This window comes from Epinephelus fuscoguttatus, linkage group LG14 (genome assembly GCF_011397635.1).
Source record: "Epinephelus fuscoguttatus linkage group LG14, E.fuscoguttatus.final_Chr_v1".
Lineage (NCBI taxonomy): Eukaryota > Metazoa > Chordata > Actinopteri > Perciformes > Serranidae > Epinephelus > Epinephelus fuscoguttatus.
The window spans coordinates 14,779,734-14,799,705 of record NC_064765.1 but is presented as its reverse complement, the minus strand read 5'-3'; the positions used below and the strand labels follow the sequence as shown (position 1 = coordinate 14,799,705).

The window sequence follows — 19,972 nt, the reverse complement described above, 5'->3', positions numbered from 1 at the left end:
TGTCTCCGGTTCTTGGCATCTGTCACATTGTCCTGTTGGATGTTTCCCTATGCCTAAATCCTCGCCGGGCACCTAGTAGCCACTGGGGGTTTGACCCCATTTTGCATAATAAACATCGGTCCGATTAAACGCACGGGCGATTATTTCCTCATTCATTGCCTCATGGCTGTCCCTCCTTGAGGGACTGTTTGCGCTTTTACGCATGGGTCGGTGGTGAAGTGGTGCACATGACTCGTGCTACGGACGGACGGACGGACAGACAGCCACGTATCTAAAACAGGTAATACATCTGGCTACATCTTTCCCACATCAAATATCCGTGATCACCAACACCCGCGTGCGTAAAAGCGCACACAATTCCGTGTCATCTCCCCGCAGATGCTGTGATTTGATGGCCCGGTACTCATTGTAGCCCACTCTTATAAGACCCAATAATAATAATAATAATAATAATAATAATAACAATGATAATAATAATAAGTTACTGTGGACCTATATGCCATGCCTTTTAATGAAATTACCAGCGAGTTTGCTGAAAAACAGGTAATGTCAGCCTGAATTACTCAGTGTCCCGGTGAAATTCGTTGACATGCATGGGGAATACAGCTTCTACAGGCTCGCCATAGCTTACTGTCAGGACTCAGGGACCAGAATTCAGGATGGCGGACCGTCGGGATGGCGATATTTCGGTGTGGCGGCCTGTAACTGTTGGTTAAATGGCCCGTTCAGTTGGTAGTCGGATAACGGGCTTTACTGGTATAATGCAATAGCACCACCCAGTGGTGAAAGCCCGTGTACACGAAAAAAATGACCCACTCTAAATGTTTAGAGATTTTTGTACAAGAACTCACCTACCTTACAGTATTTTTGCACTAAAAACATACTGGACAGGAACTGTAACCAAATAATGTGAGCAGGGACCCACATAACCACTATATCTTTACCTTGCTTCTTCACTGCTGTATGTGTTGTTAATACTTCATGTAACAAATCTTGTCTGCAGATGTTCCTGCCCTAAGACTGTGAAGCACTGATGTTGAGTCACTGCAGATTAGAGCCTTGTCTATTGCCCTCTCTTACCCAATCCAAAGCCATCAATATGGCGTACATTTCAACAGAGAATACACTCAGATTGTTAGTTGTCTTTCTGCACATCTCCTCTCTGTGACTGGGTATTGCAACTGCTGCCCTGTGTGTCTTGAGTCTGGATCCTTGACCCATCTGTATAGACCTGCACATAGTCATAGAACTCCCCATACTCATAGAACTCATTCCTTCACTGCTCTTCTTGAGCTCGAGCATTTTCAGGTCAGCCACCATAGGCTCTAGCATCCATACAGGTATCACAGGCCATACTACAGTTGGACTAAACTCATCTTCATACACGCCCAATTCCCTTGCTGTTGCATGTCCTGTCCAGCCAAAACTTAGTTTTTGTGCCCTTTCTTTCTCCCAGCATGCCTCTAGTATCTTTTTTGTTGGGTGACTCTCTTCATGCCCCCTCAAGTTTATCCAGTAGTTTACTGCCAGCTGTTTCCGGCATAGCTCAAATGGCATTTCCCCTGCTTCAATTTGAAGAGCACATACTGGAGATGTTCTGACTGCCCCTAAGCACACCCTCAGAGCCCGCACTTGAATCCTGGCCAGCCCCTCCAGCACAGATTTTGCTGCTGACCCATACACCATGCTCCCATAGTCTATTCTTGATCTTATTAGGGCTACATATATATATATATATATATATACATATATCAGTGACGCAACGTTGGCTCCCCACTCCACCCCTGCTAGGCATCTCATGACATTTATCACTTTCCTGCATTTCCCCTCCACCTGCCTCACATGCTCTCTCCACGTCAGTCTTGCGTCAAAGTGCACTCCTAGAAAACGGAAACTCTCCGTCCTCTCAAGGTTACTTCCATACATCTTCACCACATATTCTGCCCTGGTTCTTTTCTTTGTGAATAAATACTTTGTCTTTTCAACTGAGAATTTAAACCCCCACTTCAACCCCCCATTTCTCCACCTGCCGGATCCCATCTTGTATTTTGCTGACTACATGCCTTTCATTCCGCCCTCTTTTCCATAGAGCTCCATCATCTGCGAACAAAGATCTTCCCATGTCCCCTGCTACAGTTACAAAAATATCTTTATCATTACTGTAGGAGCCAGGTTGTTCATTTTCTGTTTTGCTTGTGGGTGTTGTACGTTTATGCCAGTAGGTGGCAGTATCTGTTCAGGCTTGTGGTTTTCTGTCTCTATAGTCAGGTGGGTTAATCAGCGCAGGTGCACATGCTGTGGACGCCATACGGTTTTTGACCGTGCCATGGTGTGTAACGCCACAGGTCAGAGTATTGTTCTTCATAAGTCATTATTGAAACGTGTTATTATGTATTGAGTATTGGGTAAAGCAGACTATACTTTGCCTCGGCTGTATACAACAAATCAGCACATAGAAAAGCAAATGTTTGGACATTTTTGCTGTGTTTGTGCACTTACACCAGCACCTGTGGGCCTACACTGGCAGGCGTACAAGCCCTTCAGACCAGTATGCAGATAGTGACAAAGGAAGCCACTATAATTACAGAAAACAGAGTAGGGCTGACCACACTTCCTGGGGTGTCCCATTCTCTACCCTATGCTGGCTAGACATCTCAGATTCCACTTTAGCCTGTATGGATCTTCCCTCAAAAAGTCCATGAGCCAGTTAAACATTCTCCCTCCTATTCCCAGCTTGTGCAGCTTAGTCATCAGGCCCTCTCTCCACATCATGTCATATGCCTTCTCTACATCGAAGAACACTGCTGCCACTGTCTCTTTATTTACCTGGGCTTTCCTGACATCATCCTCCAGGCAAAGAACTGAGTCCATAGTCCCCCTTCCCCTCCTAAACCCACTCTGATAAGGAGCCACCATACCTCTCTTCTCTAGGTAATACGTAAGTCTCTCATTGACCATCCTCTCCATCAGTTTGCAGACATTTGATGTCAGGGCAATAGGCCTATAGTTTGCATACTTCACCTCTCATACCTCAGCTCTCAGGATTTTAGTTAGCTTAACTGGATCCATTTTTTAACGGCCCCCTCTCCTTCAAACCTCACCACTATATTGATCACTCCTGACCTCCTTCTCTGTTCCTCCTCATTCTCACTGCCACTTCCATTACAACTACTTCCACTGTCCTCGTCCTTACTACTATTACTTTTCTTCCTCTTCTTCACACTCTCTTTCACCTGCCAACCGCTCTCCCTTTTGTTCTCTTCCTCATGTAGCTCCATGTCCTCACTAACCCCATCCCCTGCCATCCTGTCAGAACCTACAAGGAACCGTGTAGGAATCCCGTTCCGGTCCTATACAGGCTGTCGGTCGGTTTTCCAACACTCTGTTCCCCCTCCCTTCCTACTGCTAACGCTACCCCCTCCCACCGCCCGCACCCACAGTCAATGTCTTGTCTAAGGAACAGATCCTCTGGTGACACCGGAACTTAAATCTTCTTGGGGTCACATGAGGGTCAGAGGTGACTTTGTTGGTATATGTACTCAACCCGTGCGCAAGACGGAGATATCCAGTGCTTAAGCACCCCCTCTGCCGGTCAGTAGGGATGAAATGGAACAGAGCTTATTTTAAGGTAACTGAACCTAGAAATTAATTCACTGTAAAGACAGCTTTCTATCAGCACTACATCATGGTTATAATATCCATAATGTTGATAAAATACTGATTACCTGCTAACACAGAGCTAATTTTATTGTAATTGAAGCAATTCATTATTTAATGAATTAATTGTTCCCTCAGAAGAGCTGAGGAAAGTGGCTCGGGAGAGGACTGTCTGGGTTTCTTTGCTGAGGCTGCTGCCCCCGCGACCCGGACCCGGATAAACGGAGGACGACGAGACGAGACGAAAGACGAATTGTAAAGACAGCTTACTATCAGCACTGGATAATGGTTAAATATAGGTTTATTGTAAAGGCAATATCAATATCCAAAGTATTCATACATAAATGATTTTTAAAAACCTAAACTTTATAGTAGATTACCAGTTATATGTCATCTGATCTACTTTTTGTGACTGTGTATCAGAGATCCTAAGATAAACATTTGGCCATACTTATGTCTGATTGGCTGTTAAGCGAGGCTAGACATTAGGTATAAAAATAAATATAATTAGTAATAGTGAAGAAGTAAATGTGTTACAGGATATCTTGTTAACCTATATTAATAAAGCAAAAAATGTTAAGAATCTATTTTTGAATAAATAGTTTGAATATATATATGTCTAGATTAACCCTATGTGCCCTAACAACGCAAAGTGCGTCCAAATTCACACCTGTTCTTCTCTATGGATTTTCTCCATAGCGTTCATCACTCATATCACGTGAAACAGCAGAGCCACCAGTCCAATGTTTTCACAAGGAAAAACAATGATAAAGTTACACTAAAATTATGTATAACAAAACTTTCATACAGCTTTGCACACATTACTCTTGGATGGATTACTCATGAATGCAGGTTCACACAGATATGCCACACATATCACATGAAAGCGCAGGAGCAGAGCTTTCCAGTGATACCACACACATCACTGTGCTGTCATCCCATCATGCTTTAAATACAGATCAATTATCTACAAAATAAAAACCTGACGAATTTCTTTATGATCCATTATACAGATCTTGTTATCAGTCACTTCATGTAGTGAGGAATGATTATCTTAGATATAAATATTGCATGTTTCTTTCAGATAAAACACATTTTTGACTTGTGAATGAGTCAATGGAATTTCTTGCAATAATGAAAAAAATACTGGCAATCATGTCCGCCTGGCACAAACCACGTGTTTTGGACAGCTGTGAAGTGACAGAATGTCCCAGCATCATGGTTCTTATATTGCCAGATTCCAGAGAGTCTCCCCTCTTCATATATGGCAGAATATGTCATTTAGGCACACAGAGTTGTTGTGTTTTTTCCATTGATATAAAAATATAAAATACAACCACATAGGAATGATGGCAAATCTGGATAGCCCAGATTGTCCTGAAAAAAACCCAAAACAAGATATAGCATGTGTATGTAGCCTTTAGAATGACTGTGATATGAGCTTAAAAGTAAAGGCAGTAAAAACACCCAAAAAGGCCTAGGGCCCATAGGGTTAAAAAGACAAATTGGGTTGCATGGATATAATTATAGTGACGTGCCAGTTGGGCGGAATGCGGAGTCGTACGTGTTACAGCATGACCACCCTTACAGGATGTGCTCACTACACATAACAAGCGCACCTTCACTCCACTCGCGAGAGCAGGTAGTTGTCACGTCGGTGGATGGCTGACCGGATCGTTTGTGAAAAGGTAAGTTGCGCTACGTTAAAATTAAGATGTATAACTTATAGTAGTGAATTATCACAGTGCTTTTGAACGTTATCATGTCTTGTTAGTAACAGAAGTAGTTCTGTTTTCAAACAGTTAGAAAGGCAACCGGACGGATAGCGACATTATGCTAGCGAGGTAAAGTTAGCCAGTTAGCTAATTGGCTAACAATGTGGCTAGCTGCTTCAGGCACGTTTCGTTGAAAACGGTGGTTGGTGAGTTTTATCGTGACTTGAATTAATAAAACACAAAAGTGTGGTTAATGAAACTCAAGGAGGGATTTATTTATGATTGTGCGTGAAATTAATGGTGATAGTTTGGGTTGACAAAGCGAGACAGGGCCGCTTGTTTATTTGAGGTGAGGGTTTACGTGCTGAAGGGATGGTGAGGGACAGGCAACAAAACCAGGTATTAGACGGGCCCCGGGGTTGTTAGCGCTGGCGTCCACGCTGTACCACTTTTTCTCCGGTCAGGTAAGAATGGGTGAAATTCGCGACAGGGGTGTTGTCAGAGGGATTAGAAAGTAGAGAATGATTTAAAATAACATCAGATTGTGATCATCTGTTAGTAATATGACAGATTGTAAGGGAGATACGAAGCTCAGCGTCCTGCAGTGAAGTGTCTTTTTCTAGCTATTTTCTGTGGATACACAAATGAGACAGCGCTCGTGAGAGATTGTTGTATTTAAATAGTGACTTTGCTGTTAACAACATTACTGTTACTGCTCCAGAAATATTAAGTTATATTTAAAAATTCCAAATCTAATGCCATTCTAATTTTAGCCTGTTTAAAAATAAAAAAGCAATTAATAGTAATGAAAAATAACTAATGAAAGTATCTTAAAGAACCAAACCAATAAGGATTCTAGTTTTTAGTTGCACTGCAACATATAAATGATGTTCTATGTATGATATTTAGAGCTGCAACTAATGATTATTTTCATAATCAATTAATCCGTCAGCTATTTTCTTGATTTTCGGTGCTTTTAGACACACCACACATTTGTCAGGCCTCTTGTTTTTGTGGGGTCTGCGCCAAGTAAATAATATTGTACACATTTAATTACTTTATTTTCACTTTTTTGTCCATAAACTTGAACAAACTCCATGTATCACACGTGTCCTTGAACTTGAGGTTAGTTTGCTTTCTACCAGTCAAAACAGCAGTTGGTCACAGGGTAGTTTATCTGTCAGACTTCACTTTTACTTGTTCTCAACTGAAACAATTAGAGCAGGAGACATATTTATGACAGCTCTGAGAACCAACTTGAAGTAAGAATGTTTCTGAGTCAGATACAGGAATCATTTGAACATGTTGTCCATTGTATCTGCCTCCAGTCATTGTTGAACTGAAATGATGTTACTGCTGGCCAACTTCTCAGTTATAACACTGAACTCATTCTTCAGGTTGAAGGACAACCTCTTGCCAGTGACTCCTCTGAGACTGAGATGTCCAGAACTACAGAACAGATTCCCCAGGGATCTCCATGCTCCCAGATGCAGGTAATCTTTTGTCCTGATTGTTTTACTTGTCTTTCAGTTGTTCAGATTTTAGTTTTTAAGCTTTCTGTCTGTAATTAATTGTTGAAGTGTTTGCAGTTGAAGGTACATTTTAGCTTTCTTAAGATCAATATAAGCACACTTAGGTTTTGGTGATTTAATGGTGTCCAGTCTCGGTGCTTTTAGAATAACACACACTTGTCAGGTCTCTTGTATTTGTGGGGCCTGGTCTCAGTGCTTTTAGAATAACACACACTTGTCAGGTCTCTTGTATTTGTGGGGTCCGCGCCAAGTAAATAATATTGTACACATTTAATTACTTTATTTTCACTTTTTTGTCCATAAAGTTGAACAAACTCCATGTATCACACGTGTCCTTGAACTTGAGGTTAGTTTACCTTCTATGAGTCAAAGCAGCAGTTGGTCACAGGGTAGTTTATCTGTCAGACTTCACTTTTACTTGTTCTCAACTGAAATAATTAGAGCAGGAGACATATTTATGACAGCTCTGAGAACCAACTTGAAGTAAGAGTGTTTCTGAGTCAGATACAGGAAACATTTGAACATGTTGTCCATTGTATCTGCCTCCAGTCATTGTTGTTGAACTGAAATGATGTTACTGCTGGCCAACTTCTCAGTTATAACACTGAACTCATTCTTCAGTTTGAAGGACAACCTCTTGCCAGTGACTCCTCTGAGACTGAGATGTCCAGAACTACAGAACAGATTCCCCAGGGATCTCCATGCTCCCAGATGCAGGTAATCTTTTGTCCTGATTGTTTTACTTGTCTTTCAGTTGTTCAGATTTTAGTTTTTAAGCTTTCTGTCTGTAATTAATTGTTGAAGTGTTTGCAGTTGAAGGTACATTTTAGCTTTCTTAAGATCAATATAAGCACACTTAGGTTTTGGTGATTTGATGGTGTCCAGTCTCGGTGCTTTTAGACACACCACACACTTGTCAAGTCTCTTGTTTTGTGGGTGTCCAGTCTCAGTGCTTTTAGAATAACACACACTTGTCAGGTCTCTTGTATTTGTGGGGCCTGGTCTCAGTGCTTTAGAATAACACACACTTGTCAGGTCTCTTGTATTTGTGGGGTCCGCGCCAAGTAAATAATAATGTACACATTTAATTACTTTATTTTCACTTTTTTGTCCATAAAGTTGAACAAACTCCATGTATCACACGTGTCCTTGAACTTGAGGTTAGTTTGCCTTCTATGAGTCAAAGCAGCAGTTGGTCACAGGGTAGTTTATCTGTCAGACTTCACTTTTACTTGTTCTCAACTGAAACAATTAGAGCAGGAGACATATTTATGACAGCTCTGAGAACCAACTTGAAGTAAGAGTGTTTCTGAGTCAGATACAGGAAACATTTGAACATGTTGTCCATTGTATCTGCCTCCAGTCATTGTTGTTGAACTGAAATGATGTTACTGCTGGCCAACTTCTCAGTTATAACACTGAACTCATTCTTCAGGTTGAAGGACAACCTCTTGCCAGTGACTCCTCTGAGACTGAGATGTCCAGAACTACAGAACAGATTCCCCAGGGATCTCCATGCTCCCAGATGCAGGTAATCTTTTGTCCTGATTGTTTTACTTGTCTTTCAGTTGTTCAGATTTTAGTTTTTAAGCTTTCTGTCTGTAATTAATTGTTGAAGTGTTTGCAGTTGAAGGTACATTTTAGCTTTCTTAAGATCAATATAAGCACACTCAGGTTTTGGTGATTTGATGGTGTCCAGTCTCGGTGCTTTTAGACACACCACACACTTGTCAAGTCTCTTGTTTTTGTGGTGTCCAGTCTCGGTGCTTTTAGAATAACACACACTTGTCAGGTCTCTTGTATTTGTGGGGCCTGGTCTCGGTGCTTTTAGAATAACACACACTTGTCAGGTCTCTTGTATTTGTGGGGTCCGCCAAGTAAATAATATTGTACACATTTAATTACTTTATTTTCACTTTTTTGTCCATAAAGTTGAACAAACTCCATGTATCACGCGTGTCCTTGAACTTGAGGTTAGTTTGCCTTCTATGAGTCAAAGCAGCAGTTGGTCACAGGGTAGTTTATCTGTCAGACTTCACTGTTACTTGTCCTCAACTGAAACAATTAGAGCAGGAGACATATTTATGACAGCTCTGAGAACCAACTTGAAGTAAGAGTGTTTCTGAGTCAGATACAGGAATCATTTGAACATGTTGTCCATTGTATCTGCCTCCAGTCATTGTTGTTGAACTGAAATGATGTTACTGCTGGCCAACTTCTCAGTTATAACACTGAACTCATTCTTCAGGTTGAAGGACAACCTCTTGCCAGTGACTCCTCTGAGACTGAGATGTCCAGAACTACAGAACAGATTCCCCAGGATCTCCATGCTCCCAGATGCAGGTAATCTTTTGTCCTGATTGTTTTACTTGTCTTTCAGTTGTTCAGATTTTAGTTTTTAAGCTTTCTGTCTGTAATTAATTGTTGAAGTGTTTGCAGTTGAAGGTACATTTTAGCTTTCTTAAGATCAATATAAGCACACTTAGGTTTTGGTGATTTAATGGTGTCCAGTCTCGGTGCTTTTAGAATAACACACACTTGTCAGGTCTCTTGTATTTGTGGGGCCTGGTCTCGGTGCTTTTAGAATAACACACACTTGTCAGGTCTCTTGTATTTGTGGGGTCCGCGCCAAGTAAATAATATTGTACACATTTAATTACTTTATTTTCACTTTTTTGTCCATAAAGTTGAACAAACTCCATGTATCACACGTGTCCTTGAACTTGAGGTTAGTTTGCCTTCTATGAGTCAAAGCAGCAGTTGGTCACAGGGTAGTTTATCTGTCAGACTTCACTTTACTTGTTCTCAACTGAAACAGTTAGAGCAGGAGACATATTTATGACAGCTCTGAGAACCAACTTGAAGTAAGAGTGTTTCTGAGTCAGATACAGGAAACATTTGAACATGTTGTCCATTGTATCTGCCTCCAATCATTGTGAACTGAAATGATGTTACTGCTGGCCAACTTCTCAGTTATAACACTGAACTCATTCTTCAGGTTGAAGGACAACCTCTTGCCAGTGACTCCTCTGAGACTGAGATGTCCAGAACTACAGAACAGATTCCCCAGGGATCTCCATGCTCCCAGATGCAGGTAATCTTTTGTCCTGATTGTTTTACTTGTCTTTCAGTTGTTCAGATTTTAGTTTTTAAGCTTTCTGTCTGTAATTAATTGTTGAAGTGTTTGCAGTTGAAGGTACATTTTAGCTTTCTTAAGATCAATATAAGCACACTTAGGTTTTGGTGATTTAATGGTGTCCAGTCTCGGTGCTTTTAGAATAACACACACTTGTCAGGTCTCTTGTATTTGTGGGGCCTGGTCTCAGTGCTTTTAGAATAACACACACTTGTCAGGTCTCTTGTATTTGTGGGGTCCGCTAAGTAAATAATATTGTACACATTTAATTACTTTATTTTCACTTTTTTGTCCATAAAGTTGAACAAACTCCATGTATCACACGTGTCCTTGAACTTGAGGTTAGTTTGCCTTCTATGAGTCAAAGCAGCAGTTGGTCACAGGGTAGTTTATCTGTCAGACTTCACTTTTACTTGTTCTCAACTGAAATAATTAGAGCAGGAGACATATTTATGACAGCTCTGAGAACCAACTTGAAGTAAGAATGTTTCTGAGTCAGATACAGGAATCATTTGAACATGTTGTCCATTGTATCTGCCTCCAGTCATTGTTGTTGAACTGAAATGATGTTACTGCTGGCCAACTTCTCAGTTATAACACTGAACTCATTCTTCAGGTTGAAGGACAACCTCTTGCCAGTGACTCCTCTGAGACTGAGATGTCCAGAACTACAGAACAGATTCCCCAGGGATCTCCATGCTCCCAGATGCAGGTAATCTTTTGTCCTGATTGTTTTACTTGTCTTTCAGTTGTTCAGATTTTAGTTTTTAAGCTTTCTGTCTGTAATTAATTGTTGAAGTGTTTGCAGTTGAAGGTACATTTTAGCTTTCTTAAGATCAATATAAGCACACTTAGGTTTTGGTGATTTAATGGTATCCAGTCTCGGTGCTTTGAGAATAACACACACTTGTCAGGTCTCTTGTATTTGTGGGGCCTGGTCTTGGTGCTTTTAGAATAACACACACTTGTCAGGTCTCTTGTATTTGTGGGGTCAAGTAAATAATATTGTACACATTTAATTACTTTATTTTCACTTTTTTGTCCATAAAGTTGAACAAACTCCATGTATCACACGTGTCCTTGAACTTGAGGTTAGTTTGCTTTCTATGAGTCAAAGCAGCAGTTGGTCACAGGGTAGTTTATCTGTCAGACTTCGCTTTTACTTGTTCTCAACTGAAACAATTAGAGCAGGAGACATATTTATGACAGCTCTGAGAACCAACTTGAAGTAAGAGTGTTTCTGAGTCAGATACAGGAAACATTTGAACATGTTGTCCATTGTATCTGCCTCCAGTCATTGTTGTTGAACTGAAATGATGTTACTGCTGGCCAACTTCTCAGTTATAACACTGAACTCATTCTTCAGGTTGAAGGACAACCTCTTGCCAGTGACTCCTCTGAGACTGAGATGTCCAGAACTACAGAACAGATTCCCCAGGGATCTCCATGCTCCCAGATGCAGGTAATCTTTTGTCCTGATTGTTTTACTTGTCTTTCAGTTGCTCAGATTTTAGTTTTTAAGCTTTCTGTCTGTAATTAATTGTTGAAGTGTTTGCAGTTGAAGGTACATTTTAGCTTTCTTAAGATCAATATGAGCACACTCAGGTTTTGGTGATTTGATGGTGTCCAGTCTCGGTGCTTTTAGACACACCACACACTTGTCAAGTCTCTTGTTTTTGTGGTGTCCAGTCTCAGTGCTTTTAGAATAACACACACTTGTCAGGTCTCTTGTATTTGTGGGGCCTGGTCTCGGTGCTTTTAGAATAACACACACTTGTCAGGTCTCTTGTATTTGTGGGGTCCGCGCCAAGTAAATAATAATGTACACATTTAATTACTTTATTTTCACTTTTTTGTCCATAAAGTTGAACAAACTCCATGTATCACACGTGTCCTTGAACTTGAGGTTAGTTTGCCTTCTATGAGTCAAAGCAGCAGTTGGTCACAGGGTAGTTTATCTGTCAGACTTCACTTTTACTTGTTCTCAACTGAAACAATTAGAGCAGGAGACATATTTATGACAGCTCTGAGAACCAACTTGAAGTAAGAGTGTTTCTGAGTCAGATACAGGAAACATTTGAACATGTTGTCCATTGTATCTGCCTCCAGTCATTGTTGTTGAACTGAAATGATGTTACTGCTGGCCAACTTCTCAGTTATAACACTGAACTCATTCTTCAGGTTGAAGGACAACCTCTTGCCAGTGACTCCTCTGAGACTGAGATGTCCAGAACTACAGAACAGATTCCCCAGGGATCTCCATGCTCCCAGATGCAGGTAATCTTTTGTCCTGATTGTTTTACTTGTCTTTCAGTTGTTCAGATTTTAGTTTTTAAGCTTTCTGTCTGTAATTAATTGTTGAAGTGTTTGCAGTTGAAGGTACATTTTAGCTTTCTTAAGATCAATATAAGCACACTCAGGTTTTGGTGATTTGAATGGTGTCCAGTCTCGGTGCTTTTAGACACACACACACTTGTCAAGTCTCTTGTTTTTGTGGTGTACAATATACGTTCTTTTATAATAACACACACTTGTCAGGTCTCTTGTATTTGTGGGGCCTGGTCTCAGTGCTTTTAGAATAACACACACTTGTCAGGTCTCTTGTAGTTGTGGGGTCCGCGCCAAGTAAATAATATTGTACACATTTAATTACTTTATTTTCACTTTTTTGTCCATAAAGTTGAACAAACTCCATGTATCACGCGTGTCCTTGAACTTGAGGTTAGTTTGCCTTCTATGAGTCAAAGCAGCAGTTGGTCACAGGGTAGTTTATCTGTCAGACTTCACTGTTACTTGTTCTCAACTGAAATAATTAGAGCAGGAGACATATTTATGACAGCTCTGAGAACCAACTTGAAGTAAGAGTGTTTCTGAGTCAGATACAGGAAACATTTGAACATGTTGTCCATTGTATCTGCCTCCAGTCATTGTTGTTGAACTGAAATGATGTTACTGCTGGCCAACTTCTCAGTTATAACACTGAACTCATTCTTCAGGTTGAAGGACAACCTCTTGCCAGTGACTCCTCTGAGACTGAGATGTCCAGAACTACAGAACAGATTCCCCAGGGATCTCCATGCTCCCAGATGCAGGTAATCTTTTGTCCTGATTGTTTTACTTGTCTTTCAGTTGTTCAGATTTTAGTTTTTAAGCTTTCTGTCTGTAATTAATTGTTGAAGTGTTTGCAGTTGAAGGTACATTTTAGCTTTCTTAAGATCAATATAAGCACACTTAGGTTTTGGTGATTTAATGGTGTCCAGTCTCGGTGCTTTTAGAATAACACACACTTGTCAGGTCTCTTGTATTTGTGGGGCCTGGTCTTGGTGCTTTTAGAATAACACACACTTGTCAGGTCTCTTGTATTTGTGGGGTCCGCGCCAAGTCAATAATATTGTACACATTTAATTACTTTATTTTCACTTTTTTGTCCATAAAGTTGAACAAACTCCATGTATCACACGTGTCCTTGAACTTGAGGTTAGTTTGCCTTCTATGAGTCAAAGCAGCAGTTGGTCACAGGGTAGTTTATCTGTCAGACTTCACTTTTACTTGTTCTCAACTGAAACAATTAGAGCAGGAGACATATTTATGACAGCTCTGAGAACCAACTTGAAGTAAGAGTGTTTCTGAGTCAGATACAGGAAACATTTGAACATGTTGTCCATTGTATCTGCCTCCAGTCATTGTCTTGAACTGAAATGATGTTACTGCTGGCCAACTTCTCAGTTATAACACTGAACTCATTCTTCAGGTTGAAGGACAACCTCTTGCCAGTGACTCCTCTGAGACTGAGATGTCCAGAACTACAGAACAGATTCCCCAGGGATCTCCATGCTCCCAGATGCAGGTAATCTTTTGTCCTGATTGTTTTACTTGTCTTTCAGTTGTTCAGATTTTAGTTTTTAAGCTTTCTGTCTGTAATTAATTGTTGAAGTGTTTGCAGTTGAAGGTACATTTTAGCTTTCTTAAGATCAATATAAGCACACTTAGGTTTTGGTGATTTAATGGTGTCCAGTCTCGGTGCTTTTAGAATAACACACACTTGTCAGGTCTCTTGTATTTGTGGGGCCTGGTCTCAGTGCTTTTAGAATAACACACACTTGTCAGGTCTCTTGTATTTGTGGGGTCCGCCAAGTAAATAATATTGTACACATTTAATTACTTTATTTTCACTTTTTTGTCCATAAAGTTGAACAAACTCCATGTATCACACGTGTCCTTGAACTTGAGGTTAGTTTGCCTTCTATGAGTCAAAGCAGCAGTTGGTCACAGGGTAGTTTATCTGTCAGACTTCACTTTTACTTGTTCTCAACTGAAATAATTAGAGCAGGAGACATATTTATGACAGCTCTGAGAACCAACTTGAAGTAAGAGTGTTTCTGAGTCAGATACAGGAAACATTTGAACATGTTGTCCATTGTATCTGCCTCCAGTCGTTGTTGTTGAAAAATGATGTTACTGCTGGCCAACTTCTCAGTTATAACACTGAACTCATTCTTCAGGTTGAAGGACAACCTCTTGCCAGTGACTCCTCTGAGACTGAGATGTCCAGAACTACAGAACAGATTCCCCAGGGATCTCCATGCTCCCAGATGCAGGTAATCTTTTGTCCTGATTGTTTTACTTGTCTTTCAGTTGCTCAGATTTTAGTTTTTAAGCTTTCTGTCTGTAATTAATTGTTGAAGTGTTTGCAGTTGAAGGTACATTTTAGCTTTCTTAAGATCAATATAAGCACACTCAGGTTTTGGTGATTAAATGGTGTCCAGTCTCGGTGCTTTTAGACACACCACACACTTGTCAAGTCTCTTGTTTTTGTGGGGTCCAGTCTTGTTGCTTTTAGAATAACACACACTTGTCAGGTCTCTTGTATTTGTGGGGCCTGGTCTCGGTCCTTTTAGAATAACACACACTTGTCAGGTATCTCGTTGTTGTGGGGTCCGCGCCAAGTAAATAATAATGTACACATTTAATTACTTTATTTTCACTTTTTTGTCCATAAAGTTGAACAAACTCCATGTATCACATGTGTCCTTGAACTTGAGGTTAGTTTGCTTTCTACCAGTCAAAGCAGCAGTTGGTCACAGGGTAGTTTATCTGTCAGACTTCACTGTTACTTGTCCTCAACTGAAACAATTAGAGCAGGAGACATATTTACTCATATATATTATGTATTTATTTATACTCCATGTATGACACGTCTTTGAACTTGAGGTCAATTTGTCTACTACCAATCAAACCGCTTCACTCACACACACTTTTCAGGTCTCATGTAGTTGTTGGGTCCATGGCAAGTGAATAACGTTGTGCACATTTAATTATGAGAGAGAGAGAGAGAGAGAGAGAGAGAGAGCACACACCATGTAATTGGAATATTGTTTTTCTCCAAATGATTAATGTACAATATTTTTCAAAAGTTTGAAATCACTGTAAAATTCTTATGTTTTTTAGACTGACACATTTCATCTCCACGAAAGCAATTAATTTGACTATTTCTGACCATTTCAACATGAGCAGTTAAATGCAAGCCAACTCTTCAGGACAGTAAAGTAATTGCTGTTGAAATGGGACATTGCACTTTTCTTTGAATAATTTATTATTAATCTTTCATTTCAAGTTGTAGTACCAATTTTCAAATAAAATAATGTCTTGCCTATATGAGTAAATAAAGTTAATGTTAAAGATGTTCAAATGCTTTTCAAATGCTTGTTCATGTGCAGATGTATACATTTGTGCATGTGTGTTTAATATATTTTCGTTTTTTTCCTAAAGGGCTCAGATTACCCAGAACCCCAACCTCTGAAGAAAAATATTCAAATGACTATTTCCTTGTAAAATACACGGATTCTGATGAATCTCAGGTATTGTGATGTTAATGCATTTGAACATTGTCATGTATTCATCTTTTTTTCTTTACATCCGTTGTTTTAAATTCCAATTACATACATTTCTTTTGGACACCCTAGACATCACTTCCAAGTTCTGAGTCTCAATGTAGCCTCCCAGAACAGGATGAATATTCTGCCCCAAGGCTGATCTCAATCAGAGTCCTTGCCTGTTGGGTATCTGCAGATATAGCGTCCGACTTTTATATTTCCCTGGATGTTTATTAAATATGTACCTGACAGATCTTATATTTAATAAGCTACTATTGAGATACTGGAGGTCCTGGATTAAGTTGATAAACTTCCTGATATGATATGGCTAAACATCAGAACCTGCTAGCTGATTGTTTGTATATTGTTGTGCTAATGATAAGTGCCTTCGGAGTTCGGCAAATTTGTGCAGCCTCAGTGTCAGAAATCAAAATTCAGTAACCGCTGTGCCCTATACAAAATAGAATACAGTATAATCTGGATCTGATTTGGATTAGATTCAATTTAGCCAATTCCAATCCTTTAAAGGGGCAAAAAGCGAAATCGTTTCACCACTAGGTTTGCTGTTGTGCCCTGCCTGTAGACCAAAACAAAGTGCGTCATGAGCCACACCTCCCTCTACCTCTGCTAGACGAGGCGAGTGGGCGGGGGGTGGAGAGCAGATGTTTTAGCCTAGCGGGCAGCCTGGCGGGCTTGCGGGCTGCTCAAGCTCCGGACATTAACCCATCCCGGTGTTTCCTCCGCAGCCTCCACTTCACCCAGCTTCACTCAGCTGCCTGATAAACCTGCTGCTTCTTCCCACTTTAACCTGAAGCGATGTTTTAGCCTAGCGGGCAGCTGGCTCGCGGGCTGCCTGCTAGGCTAAAACATCGCTCTCACTCACGGAGAAGAGGAGGAACGTTAGCGTTAGCGCCCGGTGTTAGGACTAGCCGAGATCCGGCGATGTCTCTTGCCGAGTCGGCTGTCACCGGCTACTGGAGTAACTTACAGCTATGGAGCGCTTCTACCAGCTCTTCTAGTCACTGAGCCTCACCTCCATCTCAGCAAATATATTACAAAAATGTAGCCTAGCATTTTACAGTGCTAATTGAAAATGTTAGCTGGGCTACCGGGCTAACTTACTCACCTAACACAACCATAACGCCTGACCCATTGCTGGGACCAAGCTGCTAATAACTCAAGCTCGGACATTAACCCATCCCGGTGTTTACTCCACAGCCTCCATTTCACCCAGCTTCACTCAGCTGCCCGATAAACCCACTGCTTCTTCCGCTTTAACCTGAATAACAAACCAGGGCTCGGATTCACATGAACGACATGAACACGCAGCCGGTCCGGCTTGTAAACAAGGGGCTGGAGATCAACACAGAGAGAGGGTGTGAGGTCATGCTATACTCCAGATGAAATTACACCTCTAGTTCTTCACATAGCAATTTTTAATTCCTTCAATCTAGAAATGATGAATTTCGCTTATTGCTCCTTTAATATATGTCCGACTTGGTCCTGATATTTTTCCCTAGGTCAAGTTCAGGACAGCACAGGATTCACTAGGGTGTGACTAATACTTAATAATTTATATTTTTATATAATTTCTTTTTTCTTCTGGTTTTCACAGAGTCAAGTCTCATTTAATGAGGGGAAGAGAACGAGACAACAATTCCAGATGTGAGCCACATGGATGCAGCACCAAAGCAGGACACCATGACACCTCCACAAGCCCATTGTAGCCAATCACCAAAAAGACAGAGGTAAAGTTTTTGGTCAAACTTCTTACTGTATGGTTGATGTACTGTTTGAGAGTCAGTGTGGTTTATGGTGCTGCACTGTGACAAACAGAGCTCAACTCAAAAATATTGAGTGACAATGATAAACTCTTTTTTCATTTACCCCTTTTCAACTGAGGCAGGTCCAGGGCTCGTTCAGAGCCAGGCTAATTTAGAACCAGTTAAGAGATTAACCATGAGATTCTCCATATGTAGTCAGTTTATCCAAATGATGTCTGTTAAGAAAGCTGAAATGTTTTGGAGATGCGAGGGCTGCAGGCCGGTGTTGCATCATATTTGATTACCCACCAGATCTTGCAACCAACATTGTTTGAGCAAGTACTCGGATCCTTTACTCAGTGGCACAATTCACCCCAAAATCGAAAGACATATTTCCTGTGGCCGATAGTGCTGTTAATCCATCTCTGCTGTTTTGGCGTGTGGTGCAGAGTTTTGGAGATATCGGCCGTAGAGATGTCTGTCTTCTCTCAATATAATGGAACTGGATGGTACTAGTCCTGTGGTTCTCAAAGCACCAAAAATACATACAAATAATGCAACATCAGTGTCTCGTTACAGAAGTCAAGACCTGGTTACACAAGACGCCAAACAGCTCACAACTAGGTGGTAGATTATCTTGAGTGACTAGGTCATGATTTCTGGAAAGACACACAGGGGTGAGTGTTTCAAATGTAATTTTTTTGGTGCTTTGAGCGCCACAGGACTGGTGCTATCTAGTTCCAGAGTTGGAGAGAAGACAGACATCTCTGTAACCGATATCTCCAAAACTCTGCTGTTCACACTAAGGTAATCTAGATTGATAAATGACACTAAATGCCAGAGAAAATATGTGTTTTGATTTTGTGGTGAACTGTCCCACTAAGTAAAGTATCTGATACATTAAATGTGTTTTAATTAAGTACATCATTAATACTGATGAGTTAATACAGTCCGATCTGAGTACATTTCCAACACTGCAGGTCATGTAATCTAATGGGAATCTAATGCAACGCATCAAAAATCCAGAGTGCCTGGACCACATTGGGCAACTTCACCTATAGGTGCTCGATGTTAAAACTAAACAAAACTGTCATCACAAAAAATGGATTATTTATTTACTTTCCTTGGTCAGAACATCAAAATCAACAGGGGAGGTGTGTAAAAACAGCTGTTTATAGTTTGCAGCTCTCTCTCATTGATTGCCCCTCACTCCACTTGTTTTACTTCTGTCAGTGGATTGCGCACAATGTGGGGAAGTGGATTTAAGGTTAAAATACCATTTACAAACACAAAACCAAAAATTTTCTTTCTGTCTATGGATCTCTTCCGCTCTGTTTTAATACTATGGACAGCATTGCACCCACACAGGCACTTGCTAATTTATCCTTGGCCTTTGTTCCTCAAAAAATGCTCTCACAGAGAAACACAGAAATATTCATATCTATTTGTGTTGATTGTTTTACAGGTCGTCGGCCTTTAAAGAGAAGGATGTGGGACAAAGAGGAGATCCGTGCTGTCGACGCACATGATGTCCTTCATCACTTCATGTCGTGTTCCTGGGAAAAGGGACTGTGATAAGTGCCTTGAACTCGAAAATATAGCTCTCAAAAACAGATTGGTTAGCTATAAAGTTCTACATTAAGAATCGAATCACAGCTCTCAAGAACAAAGTTTAAAATGATCATTTAATGTCAGCAACATGTTCAATTGTTTCCTTCATACATTGCTTTGTTTGCAATGCAACGACATTTGGATACTGTTCAGTGTTCTGCTAGATGAATTATTGTTGTGCAACAATAGGTATGGGTGTAAATCACCAGCTTCATGACAATACAATATATCGATTTGTTTGGATGACAATATGATGTTTGCCGATTTCACAAAGTCTGTCACGATACGATTTCGTTTCGATACGATTCAGCAGCCTGCGATCGATATGACGCGATATTATATTATTTGACCATTTTATTTCTGAGCTCTGTTTGTTGTTTGAGCGGAGGCGCGCTTGCCCAGAAATGGTGCAAGATGTGCTATGTGAATTTCAAAATAAAGGTGTATCTTTAAGATGACGATATGGATCAATGTTTTCATTTTGCGTCGATGTAATCGGATCATTAAAGGCGCTGTATGTAAGAATGTGGCCAAAATGGTTACTGCACTCAAATTCAAAATACTGCCGTGAGTTGTGTCCGCCCCTACAGATTCAAGGTTGCTGGACAGCGGCATGCTGGAGACTGATTTGTTTGCCCACGGGCGGCTGCCGTAGCAGGGCCGGGTCGCGCGTCCTTGATCTTTG

The 19,972-nt window shown here is 40.6% G+C and overlaps 2 protein-coding genes across 6 annotated transcripts in view; one reads left to right on the top strand and one right to left on the bottom strand.

Moving 5' to 3' along the window:
* The window catches only part of hs6st1a (heparan sulfate 6-O-sulfotransferase 1a), a 112,291-nt gene that overhangs the window by 38,144 nt on the left and 54,175 nt on the right, over window positions 1–19,972 (bottom strand). The window lies entirely within an intron of this gene.
* LOC125900911 (mesocentin-like) lies at window positions 10,341–14,738 on the top strand. Of its 5 annotated transcripts, XM_049596190.1 has the most exons (6): window positions 10,341–10,752; window positions 11,407–11,502; window positions 12,222–12,317; window positions 13,037–13,132; window positions 13,792–13,887; window positions 14,543–14,738. In XM_049596190.1, exons 1-6 carry the CDS (start codon window positions 10,699–10,701, stop codon window positions 14,714–14,716), a joined length of 612 nt encoding a protein of 203 aa, XP_049452147.1. In that variant the 5' UTR covers window positions 10,341–10,698; the 3' UTR covers window positions 14,717–14,738. The 5 variants fall into 5 exon arrangements, with proteins under 5 accessions (XP_049452147.1, XP_049452148.1, XP_049452151.1 ...); XM_049596191.1 differs by lacking the exon at window positions 11,407–11,502; XM_049596194.1 differs by lacking the exon at window positions 12,222–12,317.